General features: G+C 31.9%; 2 protein-coding genes across 2 annotated transcripts in view; one reads left to right on the top strand and one right to left on the bottom strand.

The window, feature by feature from the left end:
- The window catches only part of LOC128159408 (uncharacterized), a 177,067-nt gene that overhangs the window by 139,874 nt on the left and 16,880 nt on the right, over nucleotides 1-20,313 (bottom strand). The window lies entirely within an intron of this gene.
- Nucleotides 12,631-16,926, top strand: LOC128159404 (uncharacterized). The gene is made up of 3 exons (XM_052822486.1): nucleotides 12,631-12,670; nucleotides 13,041-13,412; nucleotides 14,714-16,926. The coding sequence occupies exons 1-3, from the start codon at nucleotides 12,631-12,633 to the stop codon at nucleotides 15,013-15,015; spliced, it is 714 nt and encodes a 237-aa protein (XP_052678446.1). The 3' UTR covers nucleotides 15,016-16,926.

The raw sequence follows: 20,313 nt of genomic DNA, 5'->3' as shown, positions 1-20,313 counted from the left end.
GTACGGATATGTACCTGTTTATCAAAAGTAAAACTACTCATAATTTATCTACAGTGCATCGTTATGGAGCTACACAGAAAGTTTTATATTAATTTGCCGAGCCAAATAAAAAAAAACCCTGAAAAACGAAGAGAAAACAAAGTGGGGACAGAATAACTGACAATTTAATTAGGACTATATAGCCCCCCCCCCCCCCCCCCCCCCCCTCTTGAAATGTATATACTGAAAACAGATTATTGGCGTACAACATCCGCACACAATTTAAAGAACCATTCATGTTTTTTTTTTATCATTTTCGCTAGCTAATGTAAGACATCACAAATACCCCAAACCCCCTCACGGAAAAGGAAATGCTAGGTGATGAGAGAGAGAGAGAGAGAGAGAGAGAGAGAGAGAGAGTCGATGTAAATCACAGGTGCGCTAACACCGTTAAAATTAAAGCTTGCTAGTTGGTCTGCCCTACCCTAGCTACCTCCTCTCTTTTCTCGTTTTAGAGGCTTAATTATTGTCTATATATGCTTGTAACAAATCAAATCAATTTCAAATTCTAAATCAAACTGAATATTTGACACTACAAAACTCTCTGTCTGTCTGTCTGTCTGTCTGTCTCTCTCTCTCTCTCTCTCAGGGCAAACAAAACCACTTAGATTCGCAAAAGCCAACAGTGTTATTTCTAATTTAATTGTTTATACTGTGTGGGGTTAATTCATCAATGTTAATTTAACCATTTTATAACCACTATATAAGAGCTATTAAGACATTTATTTGTAGGAAAGAGCATGTACAAATGATCTTTATTTAGAACAGTTTGATGTTGCTAGGATACAGGTTTCAGATCCATGATTTGATTGGTTAATTTAGATATTTAATCTCGAATTTCGAATCTCGAATCTCGTATTTCGAATCTCGTATTTCGAATCTCGAATCTCGAATGATCCTTCTCGGCTTTCGTATGTTTTTAAGTGCGGTTGACAAGACTTTTTCCCCTTATGCCATCAAACAAGTTTTTGGCAAGACTGGAATATTTCCATTAAATATAGAAGCCAATCAGCCTACTCCTAAGGAACCAACCAATCTTATTTCATCTGCAAAAAAGAGAAAAAGAGAGGAACTGATCAGACAATAAACAGAGAAGACAAAGAGAGAGAGAGAGAGAGAGAGAGAGAGAGAGAGAGAGAGAGAGAGAGAGAGAGAGCATAATTAGGCTAAGGGAAGCTAAACTAAAACAAGCCGAAAAAGCAAGAAGGGCTTCCAAAGAGCCAATTAAGAGCAAGAAGGTTTGTTGTACGATACTAAGATTTCTTGAAAAATCTTATTATATTTGTTATAAAAAGGAAATTGAACTGACCCTTTACAGGAGAACTCCACACAATCTAATACTGTGCCGCCACAAAAGGAATAATGTGATGATCAGAAATTGCAAACCATTAGCCGATCAGGAAAAACTCATCAAAAGTCAAAGTCTTGGAAAAAACATACAGAACCAAAAAATCAATATAAAAATTTAAGAAAAATAAAAATAACTCTGCTGTTCATTGATATTGCATACTCCAGTGTGGTTTACATGACAATGTTTCTCTCCATATATATATATCGATTAGCATTCGATATCTATATATATATAATATATATATATATATATATATATATATATATATATATATATATATATATATATATATATATATATATATATATATATATCTTACCGACTTGCTTCTTTGCTTGAGCATGCTGAGATTCTAAATTTTAATCGACTTGCCAAATTGATGATTGACTTAGCTTCCTACTTTATAAAGAATTAGAGTAAAATTTAAAATCATCTTTGATGAACTCGATTGCTTGTAAATGGTGGGGAAAATTTCATAATTGGCACATTTTGTAATAACAGAGAGGTTCCCTCACCAAGGACCTGTGTGCGAGACAGAGACTTATGATTTTCCTGCAAACATTGTCGTAGATGGTACCGTAATGTCCGCCAGGGTTTTCGAAATGAGGAGACTTCCTAATATGCAGATGCCATCTGCCAGGACTGTCGCGTTTTCCTAGAAAAGTGCCGCTCTTGTTGCTATTAAAAAGGAAACGCATTCTGCGCATTTCGCTCGAATCATTGAGAAAAATAATGATTAAAGTATTCCTCGCTTTATTAAATAAATCAATGAGCTATCCGGACTCTCCATCAGGACTTTGATGCTCGAGAATGCGTTGATTGATTTTAAAACAAATAACATATTATGAATTGATAAAAAGGTCACTATCAGTCCTAGAAAAAACAATTGTTCGAAAACAAAAATGTTGAAAAACTCGTTGACAACATTACGGAATTTGTTCTTTTTTTTCTTTCTTGTTACTCTTGAAAGGGACCAAAACTTTTTTTTAATTATACATTAAAACTATCTAAGTGGCTTTAATGCATATGGGTACTCAACTTTCTGTTTATCGAAGGTCATGGATAGGGTTTATTTTTAAAAAGTGAGACGTTAAATGATCTTAATCATTTGTTTGGTATAATTCAGAATCTTAAAAAAAAAGACAAAAAAACAATAGATATTTTTAAACTTATTTATGATTGAGTTTTATATGACAATTTTTTAGAAATATCGACTAAGGCAATATCGAATCCATTGCAATCGATAAATACAATTGCACCCAGTTTGATTGACATGATCGTCATAGCGTGATCTGGCAGGGTCTTTGGAATTCTGTTTATAAGCATTTAACAACATTATCTTTAATATCTTTCCTCACTTTTTTTAAAGGGGATTAACATTCGATATCTATATTACTTTATTAAAATAATACACTAGGAATTTTCGGCCTTTAATACCGATAAATCAGATAAGTACTGTCCTTTGATATATATATTTTTAAACATATTGGAACTTGACGATTACCAATTTATTTGGTACGCATTTCGTGCGCATCACATTCACGCTAAATCACGGAAGGCTCTTTAGTTTATATGTTTCCACAATATCACATTTGCATGGATATACTCAGAAACAATAATACAAATACGTGGAATTAAACATTGGAAATGTGCTTAATATTCTATTCATATACATGTATATTTATATGTTTTCTTATGAGATAAATTATAAAATAACAGATATAAATCAAGTAAGTCCTTACTTTTATCTTCGTGATGGCAAAGAAATATTTGATTCCCTGCAATAAATTTACATTATATTTCTAAGTAGAGAATTGATAGAATGTTCTTTCGTTAAAATGGTAAATGTCCTATGGACCCTGTTTAACGATTGATTGTCTCTGTTGCAAAGAAAATACGGGAGACAATTTTAACGCAGTGCATTTAATATGAAAAATCCGGAGAGTTGCGAATGTCAACATGGTGTGTAAATTTAAAGCAAGAAAAAAAGTTGGTAAAAAAGTGTTTATTGCTTTAATTGTATGAATTAAATTTTTAGATGAAAGGTATTTACAGCCTCAGAAAGGTTTGTTTTAAATAATGTGACTGTTATTTTCAATGTAACTTCATTAATTTTCTCCGAAATCTTTTTGGAGCGATTCTGCAACTTCATGCTATATGGAAAGCATTCTAAATAAGGTGAGGGGCTGTCCCGAGACACAATTAAATTTTTCTAATTTTTTTATAAAAAATTCTCAGTCAAGCTTAGCTAATTAGTAATCAACGAAAATTCATATAAAAAAAATCCGGAAATCTTCTGGATTTTTTGGAATTTTATAATCCTGCGCATGTGCATTACATTTACTCTAATCACGGGAGGCTCTTTAGTTTATATGTTTCACAATATCACATTTGCATGGATAAACTCAGAAACGATAATACAACAAGAGGCTCATGGGCCACATCGCTCACCTGAGGAACAATAGGCATGATAAAATCAGCTTAATGAAATCACAATACAAAATATCTGGACAATGTAAGAAGAATACATGTTGATACTTTAAAAATAAAAATCCATTTCCTCTTCGCTATTTTAATGTTTATAGTCAAGTTTAAACAATTGTTATATGTATATATGTATATATATATATATATATATATATATATATATATATATATATATATATATATATATATATATATATATATATATATATATATATATATATTTATACATGCCCACCCTCCGAGAGGAACAGTCCCTCTGTTGTATACAAGGGTTTCTAACATGGACACAGACTTTGACTGATGGTAGTGAAACCCTTTGTTATGTGTGGGCAAAAACATCACATGTAAATTATCAATGCAAGGATTTTTTTCATTTTTTTGTCTGATTAACACATTCATGTATAAATGTACTTACGGTGTACATGTAGCATCTTTATTTCATAAAAACTTGATATATATTGTATATATTTTTTCAACACATGTTGATTTTTTTCCTTTTTTCTGATTAACTCGTATACATATACAGTGTACATTTTTAGTTGACAAAAATCTTATATATATTGTAAGTCTTTTTTCACCATATGCTATTTTCTGATGTGTTATTATATTCTTGTTTATAAGGAATCAATAAATGGTAAAAAAAAAATACAATTGTTTATATATGGGATATAAACCTACATCAAACTCTGAACCCCTTGTGAGACCCAAGAATCGTCCTGGTTCGAAAGTGACAGTCTTAACAATTTTAAAGAATCGGCAATATGTCAAAATGACTGCATATAAGTTCAACCATATGTGATAACATTTCTGTTTTTGTGAATAATTAAAATGATTTTCCTTTGTACAATTGGATTCCCAAAATGGCTCCATCCGACTCCTAAAGATTTTGATTTGAACAAATTTGAATGTACATATTCTGAAGCTTTTCTAGGCAAATGCTTTTTAGAAAACAATTTAAAATAATTTCTCTTTATATTCCTATGTAAAAATTTGTCCACCTCTCCCGGTTGTGACCCCATCCTAACCTCAGGGGTCATGATTTGAATAAATATGAAGTTTCAGCTATCCTGACTCAATAGTTCGTGAGAAGAAAATTTTAAACATTTGCTCTATAAATTCCTTTGTAAAAATTCAACCACCCATTGTAACCTCATTCTACCACCGAGGGTCATCATTTCACAACTTATAATCTTCACTATCTAAGGATGCTTCCAATACAGTTTCACCTTTCCTTGCCAAAAGATTCCCGAGTTTTGAAGATTCACTTTATATATTCCTATGTAAAAACTTGACCCCCCCCCCTTTGTGGCCCCACCCTATCCTCAAGGGTCATGATTTAACAACTTATAATCTAAACTAACTAAAGATACTTCCACAGAAGTTTCAGTTTTCTTTGCCAATAGGTTTTTGAGATTTACTCTTTATATTCCTATGTAAAAATTCAACTCGCCATTGTGGCCCAACCCTACTACCAAGGGTCATGATTTTCACAACATTAAATATACACTACCTGGGAATGCTTCTACAAAAGTTGCGACTTTCTTAACCGAATGGTTTCTGAAAAGAAGATTTTGAAGATTAACTTAAAATATTCACATATAAAATTTGCCCCCCCCCTCCCTTCGTGGCCCCACCCCAAGGATCATGATTTTCACAACTTTAAATCTACACTATCTGAGAATGCTTCCACTTAAGTTTCAGCTTTCCCTGCCAAATGGTTCTTGAGAAGAAGATTTTTAAAGATTTACTGTATATACTCCTATGTAAAATTTGCCCCCTCTTTGTGGCTCCACCCTTCCCCCAAGGGTCATGATGTTCACAACTTTTAATCTACACTACCTGAAGAATGCTTCAAATAAAGTTTCAGCGTTTTTTGTCAAATGGTTCTTAATAAGAATAAGTTTAAAGATTACTTCATATATTCCAATGTAAAATTCCAACCCCCAATTGTGGCCCCACTTACCCACAAAAGTCATAATTTTCACGACTAAGAATCTACACTACCTGAGGATGCTTTCACATAAGTTTCAGTTTTCCTGGCTGATTAGTTTCTAAGAAGAAGATTTTTAAAGATTTACTCTATATATTCCTATGTAAAAAAAAAATTCAACCCCATATGTGGCCCTACCCTACCTCCGGGAGTCATGAGTTTCACAACTTTGAATATACACTACATGATGATGCTTCCACACCATTGTCAGCTTTTCTGGCCAAATGTTCTTAAAAGAAGATTTTTGAAAATTTCTCGAAAATGTTCAATAATTCCTAAAATTTTCCCCTTGTAATGTGATCAGGATAGCTCACTGGAGCTTTCAGTTCAGATGAGCTTAAAACGTGAGCATTTTCATTGGAAATTTGCTTTATATTCTGTTTATCAAAGAAAATACGGGAGATAACGCTAACACAGTGCATATACTATGAAAAATCACGAGAGTTACGAATGTCAACATGGTGTGTAAATTTGAAGAGAGTAAAAAAAAATCTGATGAAAAAGTCTTGAATTCTTCAATAATATGAGTTTAATTTTTAGATGAAAGGTATTAACAGCCTCAAAATGGTTTGTTACATGTATGAACAATTTGACTGTCATTATTAATGCAACTTCATAAATTTTCTTTAAAATCGTTGCGGAGTGATTCTGCAATTTTCTGCTGCATTAAGGGTATATGGGAAGCATTTTAACTGTGGTGAAGGCTTGTCCCGTGCCACAGATTTTTCTAATTAAGCAGAGTGTAGTGTATTAATAACATTATTGTAGGCTAAAAGTATGGTTTTGTAAAGTCAACAAAACGGTATGTCGATGTATCTATTTCGTAAAAATCGGATATCATGTGCAATGTCAACTCGTGCACGCACGGGTCAGAGTTTAGTTAAACATAATTGAAATTGTTTATGAAAATTAATCATTCAGTTATTGAAATTCCACAATTCATATTTAAATTTGCGTGACTCGCGTGACTTAATAAATCACACAAATAGGAGCAGCTCCGAAATTTACATTTTTTAAAAAACTTATGAGCTCCTAAGGCTTTATTTACTGGTAATACAGACAATCGGAACTAGGTGCACAAGTTGGGAAACAACTCCATCGTCATCGTAACATTTTTTATTGAATGCCTTATTTGCATTCTAAATCATTATATACAATAATATAGTATTACATGTAATATATTAATTAATAATATATTAACATATTATAATAATATATTATATATTGATGTGTTATATATAAATATAATATGTAATCCATTAATTTATTGATATATACAATATTAATTTATTATATATTATATTAATGGCATGGTTTTCTTATGCAATTATTTGTTAAAATTAACTACACTAAACAAAGTCAAGTTCTAAACATATTAAATCATATCAAAGATTGAAAAACTATTTACATGTGCTGATTCGGATCTAATAAAGATTAACCTTGAAAAAATATTAATGTAGATATGTCTTAGTTATCCAGCTCGTTAGAAGCTTAAATCTCTAAATAAAAAGTTCATGTGGTTATTAAAAAATATGAAAAATAAAAATCACCAGGTTGTGGTTGTTTTCGGGTTGAATTTTTTAAATTCTTCTGAAAGATCTATAAGTGTGCATCTAAAATGCAATTAATTTTATTATTATTAATTTTTTTTTGGAAAAAGAGCTTTCTATTCCCCAGATATTGGGAATTATTCGATGTTTACCAAAATGTGAAAAACCAAGAAAGTATTTGAAAAACTGGAGACCCATCACTCTTCTGAATGTTCTCTTGAAGTTTATATCAGGATGTATTAGTTATCGAATGAAGTCTACACTAGATTATATTACTCTGATGCACAATCAGGCTTTCTCAAAGGAAGATTTATACTAGAAGTATGTATGGTCTAATTTCACTGAAAACGAAAATATATCAGGTCTTTTAGTTCTTATTGACTTTGAGAAAGCCTTTGAATCTGTCTCATTGCCTTTTATTTACAAAGCTTTAGAATACTTTGGATTTAGAAATGATATTATAAATTGGATAAACATTCTCATCAAAGATTTTAAGGCTTGTGTTTTACAATGTGGCGTTATGTCAGTACAGTTCAAAATCCAAAGAGGGTGTAAACAGGAGGACCCTGTAGCTTCTTTCGTATTTTTGATATGTGCAGAAATCTGAGCTATTCTCTAAAAACAAAACTTTAATATTAGAGGTAAAATTGTCAGTGGCAATGAATAAGATTTCTTAGAATGCAGATGATACTTTACTTATCTTAGTGGTTCACCAAAATCACTTTTTGCAGCTCTTGATACTTCAGACTTTTTTGCACACATTTCAGGTTTGAACATAAACAGCTCTAAAATATAAATCTGATGGATAGGTGCCAAACAACTTTAATGAATTTTTAAATCATTTACTTTGGAAACTTGATTGGTGCTCCATTTGTTTTAACATACTTTGAAATGCATTTCCTTTGATTTAGATAAAATATATTAATTAATTACAACAAACAATTGCCAAAAGTGTTTTCTCAATTCAACATTGGAGGAGAATTTTAACTCCTATTGGTCGCCTCACAGTTGTAAAAAGTATTATTATATCGAAACTAAACCACTTATTGATTTCATTTCCAAATCAAAAACAAAATGCCATTTGATCTCTTATTAGGAGCCTGTTTGAATTTATTTAGAAATGAAAGTGTGACAAAGTAAATAGAGAAATTGTTACTCTCGATTATCTAATATGTAGTTTAAAATGGTTAACATTACTAACTTTATGGCATCTCTTAAATTTTCATAGATTAAGAAATTAACTAAAACCACTATCAATGGTGATGACTTTGCAAAAAACTTATTGACATTGGTGATGATTTCCTATCAGGCGTGGTTGTTAAAAAATTATCAGTTTTTGGCAAGACATTTTAGATTCTTTGCTCTGAAATAGTAAGAAAATAAAGTTCATTTAATACCGAAAATATTTTCAATATTCCTGTGTGGTACAACTCAAATATAAAAACTTTATCAACGATTGGTATATGAAGGTGGTGAAAATTATTGGAGATTGTCAAAGATTTGGTACATAAAAGGAGTGAAAATTATTGGAGATTGTTTGAATGAAAATGGAAACTTATTATCAAGAATAAACTTTACTGAAAGATTCCATTTTCTATTCCAATGTTATATAATAGTGTAATATGTGCACTATTAATAAATTTGACATATATGTCTATTGATAAGTCTACTTTGAAGAGAGACTCACTACATTTATGCCATTTTATCTTTCTTTTTTTCTGAAAGAAAAAGTAACAAAGCATATTCACAGATTGTTTACCTTCAATGGTTGTGTACCTACAGCTACCAACAAATGGAATGCTGAGCTTTGTGATACTTGCCAAATGATCTCTGTGAAAAGATGTTTTTAAATATGTTTTAGAACTACCAACGATTCAACTGTTAAATTGTTACAAGATAGAGGTCTCCATAAAATTCTTCCTGTTAAGATATTATCTTAAGAAATTCAGAATTACTACCTCTGATTGATGTACTTTTTGTAATGATATGGCTGAAACTATACAACATGTTTTTTCGACATGCAAGAAAATGCAACCTCAAATTGATGTTTTTAATGTAATATTTGATATTTATCCCCTAAATGGGGAGAGTAGAATTCTAAACTTTGTAATCTTATATACAAAACAATATATATATTATCAAGTTTAAAACAAAATAAGACGCATACATTTTGTGGGGCTTTTACACTATTTAAATCAAAGATACAAGATTGAAAAGTATATATATTTATATTCAGAAACCAGAAACTGAAGAATTTGAAAAAAGCATGGTCTCATGGAATGATTTAATTAATCATCTGGCGGATCTAGATGAGACATGTGTACAATAATACATCACTTTAGTATTTCTTTAAAATGCTTTTTTTCTTCTTTTTTCATTAAATGATTAGTTTAACTGCTTGGGCATTCAGTTTCACAATTATCACAAACAACTACCCTACTCTTTATCACTACACGTATTACATTATGGGATAAAAAAAGTGAGTATGTGAGAAGTGAAAGAGTGATTATATCATAAAATAGTTTATATACTGTACATCTTTGTTCACCAACAATATTTCGACCGACACAGATCTCGATGTAAAAAGTCATTTTCGTATAGGAATGCTTTACATAGACATTTAGAACAGTAAGATATTCAAACTGAGATCAGTTCTGACTATTAATTTCCTGTGCATTAATTTGTATATTGTATATTGAGGTTAGAAGCGTTAAAGACCGCAGGTAGACTGCAAACCCCGGAGACTTTCACACCTTTATTAAAAAAGCAATCACCTGAGAATTATCACCCGGAAAAATGTTCGGCCTTTAAATGTACATAAATTATATTTTATTTAAAATGACATAAGCAGCTGCCATATAAATTTTGCTAGATTTATCTTTTTTAAAGTTCATTCATACTTTAAATGAAATACAATTTGAAAAGAAAAACGGATAATTTTATGGACATAGGAAAACTTTCTATTTAAAAGATTGCTTAATACTCAGAATGAATTGTGAAACGAGCCCCTTGTCAGGGTCTTTTTCAAATTGGTGCCTTTTATTAATTATTACATGTATGTTAAGGCTCATTAAAAATAGTTTTAATTTTAATTTGCAGTTGTTTTGAGGAAAATATATTAGCAGTGTTTAGAATTTTATGATTGTATGAAATAATAAAAGGGATTTCTTTTCATATTATCTTTTGTGAAGCGAATGCTCTAAATATATATCTAAAATGAGTTACTATTTATGATTAACGGTAAACGTTGAGAAATATCCAATGGTGATGGGATTGTGTTTTTATTCAACCATTACATCATTTGCCACTATGGTGTCACATTAACACAGGTAAAATCTTGATCATGATTGTATTCCAGCTTGCATTCAAACTGAATTTTCAATTAACATTTTAACCAATTTGAACATGAATCTATAATATTTTATACAAAACAACATTTTTCCGGTTGAGACTTTACTTTTGTTTCATAAAGCGCCCAACGTACAAATCCCCCAGTCACTCCCTAGGAGTGTTCACAACATTTCCTTTACTCTTACAACTTTTATCACTCGTAAATTCGAGAACGAATTTCTACAAAGAGGGAGGGGGTATGTAACCGGATTAACAGGTGTGTGACTGTCGGTCAATATATCTGGTCTCAATAGCTCAGTAGTAAGAGCGCTGGCGCGGTAAGCCAGAGACCCTGGGTTAAATTCCTGGTTGAGACTTGACTTTTCACCACTTGTTACATACACATTAATAACAAGTATCGTAAATTTCCGGTTGATATAAACTGTAAATATCAATACGCAATTAGTTCTAATTTTATGGATCTATAGCAAACATGTCAGTATAGACGGACACACAAGTGGAAGAGTTTAAACGAGAGGACATCAAACTTGAAAGTAAGAATTATAAGCTTAAAATTTAACCCCAAAAATGATTACAAATTATTACATATTTGAAGACTGTTGAATATATATATATATATATATATATATATATATATATATATATATATATATATATATATATATATATATATATATATATATATATATATCAGTTTTTTTCCGCGTGTATCCAATTTCCGCTTTGATCGCGACGATTTTCAAATCGCGAAAAATTTGATACAGAATTTTGTTTTTGTAATAGCCTGATAAAGTAAACAGATAAGTAAAAGTATGTTTATTTTGTTTAGTTAGAGGTACAAATTGCGGGATCGGAGGACAAGCGCCAGATAATAGATTTGTAAGCCTCGTTGTTTATTTAATAATCCATTGACAAGCTAATTAAAACGGTTGCTTTCCTTGCGTAAGAGGATGTCTAATTATACCTGAGCTACTGGTATATGTATCGGTACACTATCTATTTATTTATGACTGTTTGCGTCTCTGAAAATAATTATCGGTAATTATTTCACATTAAGGAAATCGTGTAAATGATTTCATTGTCCGAATTTTTCATTTCAAAGAGCAACAACTGAATAATTTTCCCCTCATACCTCACAGGTTTAAACAATCGTGAATTATATTTAAAATGTAACTTTGAAATAGTGATCCGCGTAAATTTCATATACCGTTCTGATTCGCGGAAAAAACATGACGCGGAAAAATCCTGATATACGGTGTATACAAGGGTTCTCCAAACAGTTCGTGGATACATGCATTTTTTTTCTCTCAAAATAACAGCGCCATGATCAGGAACGTATTGTGATATTTTAATATATATATATATATATATATATATATATATATATATATATATATATATATATATATATATATATATATATATATATATATATATATATATATATATAATCCAAAATGAGTAAAGTTAATCCACACAAGTATTAAATAATAAAAAATAACAGAAAGCCGATTCAAAACTCTACCGGTTTCATTATAATCTTCAGAAGTTTCCTGAAGATCATAATGAAACCGGTAGAGTTTTGAATCGGCTTTCTGTTATTTTTTATTATATATATATATATATATATATATATATATATATATATATATATATATATATATATATATATATATATATATATATATATATATATATATATATATATGAATTAGTAAGTCTTAAGTTGAAATTGCTATAAACAATGAAACTATATGGAATGAAAATGATATTGAATCACTTATTACTTAAATATGAGTCATGTTTTAGGTGCTGAGTACCATAAAAATCAAATAAGACCTTTATCATCGATTGTAACAGCAATGATTTCGCTCTATGTATGGATACTGCTTTTTAAGGAAGGTGTGTTAATATTTATTTATCATTTGTGTTCTACAAAAAAATGAAGCAAATATACAGTAATAGTTTGATCGATGTTACCCGAAAACTGGCTCATTGATCGAAAACACTTATTATTGTTTACTGTGGAATCATTCGATTTCATGGAGACTCAATTTTCGTGGAATTCATGGGTACCTCTCACCCACGAATTTACATCCTCTACGAATTAATAAATTCTGGTTATAAAGTCATCTATCTCTTTGTAGCGGTAATACAATACACAAAATTATGTCCCCACGAACCTTTAAATTTTAAGTTATCCACGAATTTAAATGATTTCACAGTAATTTCAAACAAAGATAAAAAGGGGACATACTGTCTTTTTCTGCAGCATTTGGTTCCATATCTATAAAGGTTGAACCCCTTGTTGTGAAGATTGATAAATCAGATATAGACATCAGGTGTATGGTTGATGGTACCACCCTAACTAGCATTCTCAGTATTCAACTGATTAGATCAAACACAACAGTTGTGACTGTAACGAAAAACAGAGTCGCCTGGGAAGATGCAGCGTTGGAAAATAAAACTGGGGTAACAGTCAATGCGTCAATTACCAATGTCATGTCATCGTATCTACATTTGGAGATTTTAAAGACAGTAGTCAGATATCCAGATAGCTTTGGGTCGTATCAATGCTCTCTACTGGCTTTAGACTCACTCGGTGGATTGGTAAACTATCACTCTCTGATTGTGAATATAACAGGTCAGTACAAACCCGTGCATATATGAAGAAATAGGAAAAAGCAGATTAAAAGATAAGAAATGTCAAAGCAACAATTAGAAATGATAACAAATCCGATTCACATTTGAAGATCTCAAAAACAGTTGTCAGATATCCATAGGACATGGGGTCGTATCAGTGGTATATGATCACTCTAAACTTAAACATTGGATTGGTTAAAATTTATTCTCAGACTGCAAAAGTCAGAATTACGAAGACACTATTAATAATTTTAGATCTAAATTTCGCATAAGATATCGATGTTTATTATACACCAGTCTGCATATCTTTCTATATTAAAATTAGGGCACGTAAACTTGTTTTTTTTATATATAAGTGTAATGCCGTAAAAAATTGTCATGCCTTTTGCAACAGTGAATGGTCATCAAAACGATTAACCAAAAGCGTTTTGAGTCTCGGAAAACCTTTAATGTTATAGGTATTGTAGTAGATACTTTAAAATTCAAAGTCTAATAACTCTAACTAACCAGAAACAATCCTACATCGCAGAGAAATATAGTTTCCTTCGATAAAATAAAATACTTTTCTGACTATTCGTTAATGTCCTCCTTGACGGCAACTAGAGTTCTTGTCTCGAGTGAAAATTAACTTGCTATTGTTCTCATATCCAGTAATTAGGTATATAATATTTCATATACATAGAGTAATAATTGTAGCTTCAACATATCCATGTACGAAAAAACTTATCATACATATATTTTACTTTTATCTAACTATCTATAGTAAGACTACCAAAACAAGGAACTTCTGCCACAATAATGTTTTCATGACTGACTAAAATTTCGTGATTAAACAATGCGTGATTTGGGAAGACTAGAATAAATTCTAAATCCACATGCAAACCCCGGGGCATTGAGGATATGACCGACCCCTCCATCCCCCACCCCAAGTATCTAGACCCCGGGACTTTACTTATTCTTTCTTTAAATTATCCTTTAATGACATATTTATAATCTAATGTTTAATTCAATGCACATAATTACATATAACATTTTGAAAAAAAAATCACATCCCCTCTGTCTTATAAAAAAAAGGTTTATTTAAAGAAAGTATTGAGTTAAGTCACGAGGGTCTAGATGCTTGGTTGTGGGGGGATGGTAAAGGGGGGGGGGGTCACATGTGCATGCATAATTATTTGACGAACTCCTTATCTAAGAAATATATATTGACTAGCACAAATTAATCATTTTATGTTTGATACTAATAATGACAAAAAAATAATACTATGAATAATATCTCGATGTTCTTTTGTTTGTTGTTAGGGCTTCCCGAAACAACGATTGATACCCGTGACTTCACAACAGCTTTTTCCACGGAACAGTTTGTACAAGAAGGAACTTTTAAAAGTAATATATCTGGAGGGACTTTCATAAGTAATGTAACAGATGGCCCTTCGGATCATAATATTTCAAAGATTTTACAAACGTATAGAGCAGTTATGACTCCTTTAAAGTCCTTTTTTCGTGTATCTTTGTATTTGTTATCATCCGTGAAATACGTTTGTATAAGTCTGCAACGAATTGGAGATTCATTGGATAAGATTGTTTTCAAAATTCAATTTTAGCACAGAATCTACGTTCCTTTTGTAGTAAATTTATAAATTTTAAAGTTTGTAGCAAATTGATCTTTAATTTTATCAATTAGTCATTTGCGAATATTTTTTCAATGAAAAAAGTATTCCGAGTAATTCCCTTATATAACACTACCGGTGTTTATGAACTCTAGTGGGAAGACTAACAACGGGTTTGGTGGTATAACATTTACAAAAAGATATATCTTCTCTTCCCCTAAAAAAATACCAGTATTTTAAGGCATGTTTTTTCTTCTTTATTTAATCTTAGTCAGTTTGTTGTCTGCTTTTTGTATGGTTTTTTTTATTTTTGTTTTTGGGGGTTTTTTTGTGTTTGTTTTTGTTTGTTCTGGTTGGCCTAATGACATTCAACATTTTTTAAATCTGTTTGGTCAGAATTAAGGGTACAGTATATTGTTTAGCTCCTTATTAACGTTCGCTCCTAGCGACGAGGCGAGTATGATTGTATTGCGGCTTTGACAATCGCTATGAATAAAGAACGTTTTAAATATGTTTAGGAAAATCAAAATAAACTTGTGTATATTCTTATACCACAGATACAGGGTGAATAAACGCTGTCAATCGGGGAACGAAACCAACGGTTTCCTTTCTAAGCATTCTGATGATGTGTTTTGGTTTTCCCATACAAAGATTATTTATTTTTACTTTTATAATCTTATAAGAGATTCATATTGCTGGTGAAAATAGGTAAAAGTCTTTACCTTTTATAGATAACTAGACTTCGACCCGTGCGTGCACTGGTTGACATTGCATATCGGACATTTACGAAATAGATACATCAACACATCGTATTACTGACATTTACATAACAAAGCTATTAGCCCACAATAATGCTATTAATTTCACTACACTTTCCTTAGTTTGAATAATCTAACCGTGTCTCGGGAAAGGCCCTCACCACAGTGAGAGTGCCTTCCATATACCCGTAATGTAGCAGAAAATTGCAGAATCGCTCCGGAACGAATATGGAGAAAATTAATGTAGTTGCCTTGAAAATTCAAATGAATCATAATAAACCTTTTTTAGACTGTAAATACATTTCATTTAAAATTTTAATCCATATAATTGAAGAATTCAACACTTTTTCACCAACGTACACGTATTTTCTTTCCCACAGAGACAATGCACTGAACGTATTCTATCGTAAAACTGGGCATGTAGAACATCATTCATTTTTACGATAATACATATTCTATCTTCACTCTCCTAAGAAATATAATGTGATTTTTTTTGCATGTAATCAAATATTTTTTGTCAGCACGAAGACAAAGTAAGTACATCTACTTAGTTGAAATGTATATTTGTTATTTTATACTTTCTCTCATAAGAAATCTTTAATAGATATGAACAGAATATAAAGCACATTTCCAATGAAAATTAATCCGTATTTGTATTACCTTTTCTGAGTTTATTCATGCAAAAATGATATTATGGAAACATAAACTAAAGATGCCGTTAGCGTGAATGTATTGCGCAAGCGCAAGATTGTAAAATCCAAAAAAAATCCAGATGAGTTCCGTGATTTTATGAGGAATTTTCGTTGATTATTAATTAACGAAGCTTAACTGAGAAAAAATAAAAACAAATTGGTAATATTCTAGTATCAATGACGTTTAGAATATATAAAACAAAAGACAGTATTCTTCTGATTTTTCGGTATTAGAGACCAAAAATTCGAGTCTATTATTTTAAAATAGAAGTATAGATTGATTTGGACAGAAAATTATTTGATGCTATTAGACCAAACTGCATTATATAGAAATGTTACATTTGATTGTTATGACAACAATGCAATCATGTTCAAGGGTTTTTGTTTGTAATTAAGAAGTATAATTCATTAATTTCTTTTAATTTACGCATAGTAACGCAACGAACAGTAATACAAAACAAGAGGCCCAGGGGCCACATCGCTCACCTGAGCAACAATTGCCTTCATTCTGATCAAATTAGCATTACAGTATCAAAATATCTTGACAACTGAGTACAGTAGATCTTGCTAAAAAAAATTGAAAGTCTGCAAATTTTTATCCACCTCTTATTTTTTGGTAAATACCAAGCCCCTTTTGTTGTTGTACCTGTAAGAAGATTTTTCTCTATTCCTATATACCCCCCCCCCATTTCATGGCCCCACTTTTCTCTAGGGAATCATGGTTTCATCAAACTTAAATCTGCATAACCTGTGCTTTCACACTAAGTACTGAATTTTGAACCGAAAACTTTCCCAGAATACTTTTAAAGACTTTCTCTTTATATTCCTATGTAAAAATTCAAACCGCCATCACGGTCCCGCCCTACCACTAGGGACTGTGATTTTGCAAACTTGAATTTACACTACCGGAGGATGCCTCTATACAATTTTAAACCTTTTCTGGCCAAATAGTCTTTAAAAAGAAGATTTTTAAAGATTTTCTCTATATATTCCTAAGTAAAAATTCATCCCCCATTGTGGCCTCACCATACCACTGGACTATTATTTAAACAAACTTGAATCTATATGATCTGGGGATGCTTCCACTCAAATTTGGGCTTTCCTGGCCTAATAGTTTTGAGAAGAAGACTTTTAAAGATTTTCTCTATCTATAGAAATTTATCCCCCATTATGACCCCGCCCTACCCCCAGGGACAATGATTTGAACAAACTTGAATCTACACTTCCTAATGATGGCTACATGCCAATTTGAGCTTTCTTGGCCAAATAGTTTTGAGAAGAAGATTTTTAAAAGATTTCCTCTATATATTCCTATATAAAACCTGATCCCCTAATTGTGGCCCCACCCTACCCCCGGGGACCATGATTTGAACAAACTTGAATCTACACTATCTGAGGATGCTTCCACTCAAATTTGAGCTTTCCTGGCCTATAGTTTTTGAGAAGAAGATTTTTAAAGATTTTCTCTATATATTCCTATGTACAACATGACCCCCTATTGTGGCCCCACCCTACCCCCGGGGACCATGATTTGATCAAACTTGAATCTACACTACCTAATGATGCCTCCACACAAGTTTAAGCTTTCAGGCCGAATAGTTTTTGAGAAGAAGATTTTTAAAAAATACCAACAAATTTTCAATAATTCTCAATTATCTCCCCTTTAAAGAGGGCGTGGCACTTCATTTGAACAAACTTGAATTCCCTTCACCTAGTGGTGCTTTGTGCCAAATTTAGTTGAAATCTGTTTAGTGGTTCTTGAGAAGAAGATGAAAATGTGAAAAGTTTACAACAACGACAACAACGACGACGACAGACAACGGAGAAATTGTGATCAGAAAAGCTCACTTGAGCCTTTGGCTCAGGTGAGCTAAAAAAGGTTAAGTTTACAATACAATAAGTTGTTAAAGTTTGTTTCTGGAAGAACAGACTTTGAAAATTTTCTTAATAAATTTTGACAATTTTTTTTACTTTTTTAATCTTTAGTTTTTAAGATCTGTGTACAAACATTGAATTGTGAGCAAATCTCTGTATCTTGCTTATAATTCGAAGCTTAACATTCAAATATGGTTAGTAAATAGAAATTGTAAACAATTAAACACAAGAAACATGCACTATAACAAATAAAGAACACAATTTATTTTTTCGAAATGAATCATATATAAACATGTACATATACCTACATATTTCCGACAGCGATATCAAACTCTATTTAAACTGAATAAACTCGAGAAAATGCGAAGCATCTCAACAAAACCTATTGCATTAATCTACCATTACGCAAAAGATAATGCCGAATTACCGATAGAATGAATTGTATTTCAGTACGTTTTTGATACATCAGATTTTGCTTAATTTGCGCAGGTAAACGGTTAACTGTTTGATTTACCGAAGTCTCTGTTTGATTTGATACGTAAAAATCACGAAATAAAGACGATAGTTCCCAGGTTACAAAGCATAAATAATGAAAACGAAACGAAAATCAGAACAAGCTAATGTAATGTGTAAATGAGTCCAGTCGCTTCTTTGCTTGTCAATGCAAAATTAAAAGGCAAACAATTTTTCTCAATCACTAATTAGATTTATATTTAATATCAAATGTCCCAACTTTGGGTAAATCAAAAGTGAATCAAGAATAACAAATGATTGGCAATGAAGGAGGAAAACCTAACTTCTGCTTAACTATTAGATAGACAAGTTCCAAGGACAGGTCGGCTCTATTCGGGCCCCTAACCCTGGCACTTGCTATCTTCCCTGACAAACTGTCAGTAATGTGTTTTACAAACAACTCTAATATACAATACCACACAATAGAACAGCTTCGGCTCTATTCGGGCCACTGATCTAATTGTGTGGGTCCAGAAGTTTAATATAGTGTTTCTGTTACCTTCTCCTTCCACTGCTCAAACAGGAATGACACCGACTCTCAGCTTCTCTCACTTATATACGCATGGGAGAGTCCACTGGAAAGGGATGTCGGGTTATTTCATTATTAGCATTGATTTATAATAGGACAAAATTCTTTACATTACCCACGCCTCTGGGTTCATTCGTCCCGAATGACAAAACATTTAAAACTTTTTTTGTTCTTTTCTTTTTATTCAATGTGATCCACAAAAAAATGCAAACTTTAAAACTGCTTAATAGTGGTTAACAAGTACAATGCTCATAACACTATCTGTGTTGAAGATGACAATTCAAAATTTAAAACAAGATCAATTGCTCTGTCGTGGTTTCTTTAATGTCAACCTCGCCCTCTCTCTACTTCCTGACAGTCTTTACTGAAATTTCTCTTCTAAACTCTGTTTGTGTACTAACGTCAATCTTCGCTTTCTTCGTTTGACAATCATCTACGTTGGGTTTTCTGACATCATCTGCTGATGTACGTTTCCATGGAAGAGAAGGGGTCGTTTTCTTGCGGAAAACACGGCCCACCATGAGATCCGATATCTCTTTATTGACTGTTTCTTTAATCTTATTTCCATCACTGGCACAAGTTGTACTACTGGACGTAGTTTCCGTTGAAAGTAGATCACTTGGGTCTTGTGACAACCATTCTTCATCTTCTGATTCGTCCTCACTTGACACAATATTATTGGCATTTTCAGTGTTCTTCGCCTTTTCCGGGACTTCGTCTGTTTCAACCAGCTTCTGGCCCAATGCAATAGGACTTTCTGTCATTCCAGTGTGCGCTCTCTTCATTTGTCTTCTGACATTACACTCTTTCTGGGACGTAAAATCGCAAAAATCACATGAATGCTCCTTCATTGCACACTCTACCACATGGGTGGAAAACTCAACATCACCATGGAAAACACTGGAACACATTGGACATTTCCTCG

This window comes from Crassostrea angulata, chromosome 8 (assembly GCF_025612915.1).
Source record: "Crassostrea angulata isolate pt1a10 chromosome 8, ASM2561291v2, whole genome shotgun sequence".
NCBI classification, from domain to species: domain Eukaryota; kingdom Metazoa; phylum Mollusca; class Bivalvia; order Ostreida; family Ostreidae; genus Magallana; species Magallana angulata.
The sequence above is the reverse complement of the archived record's forward strand: the minus strand, read 5'-3'. Positions and strand labels throughout refer to the sequence as shown.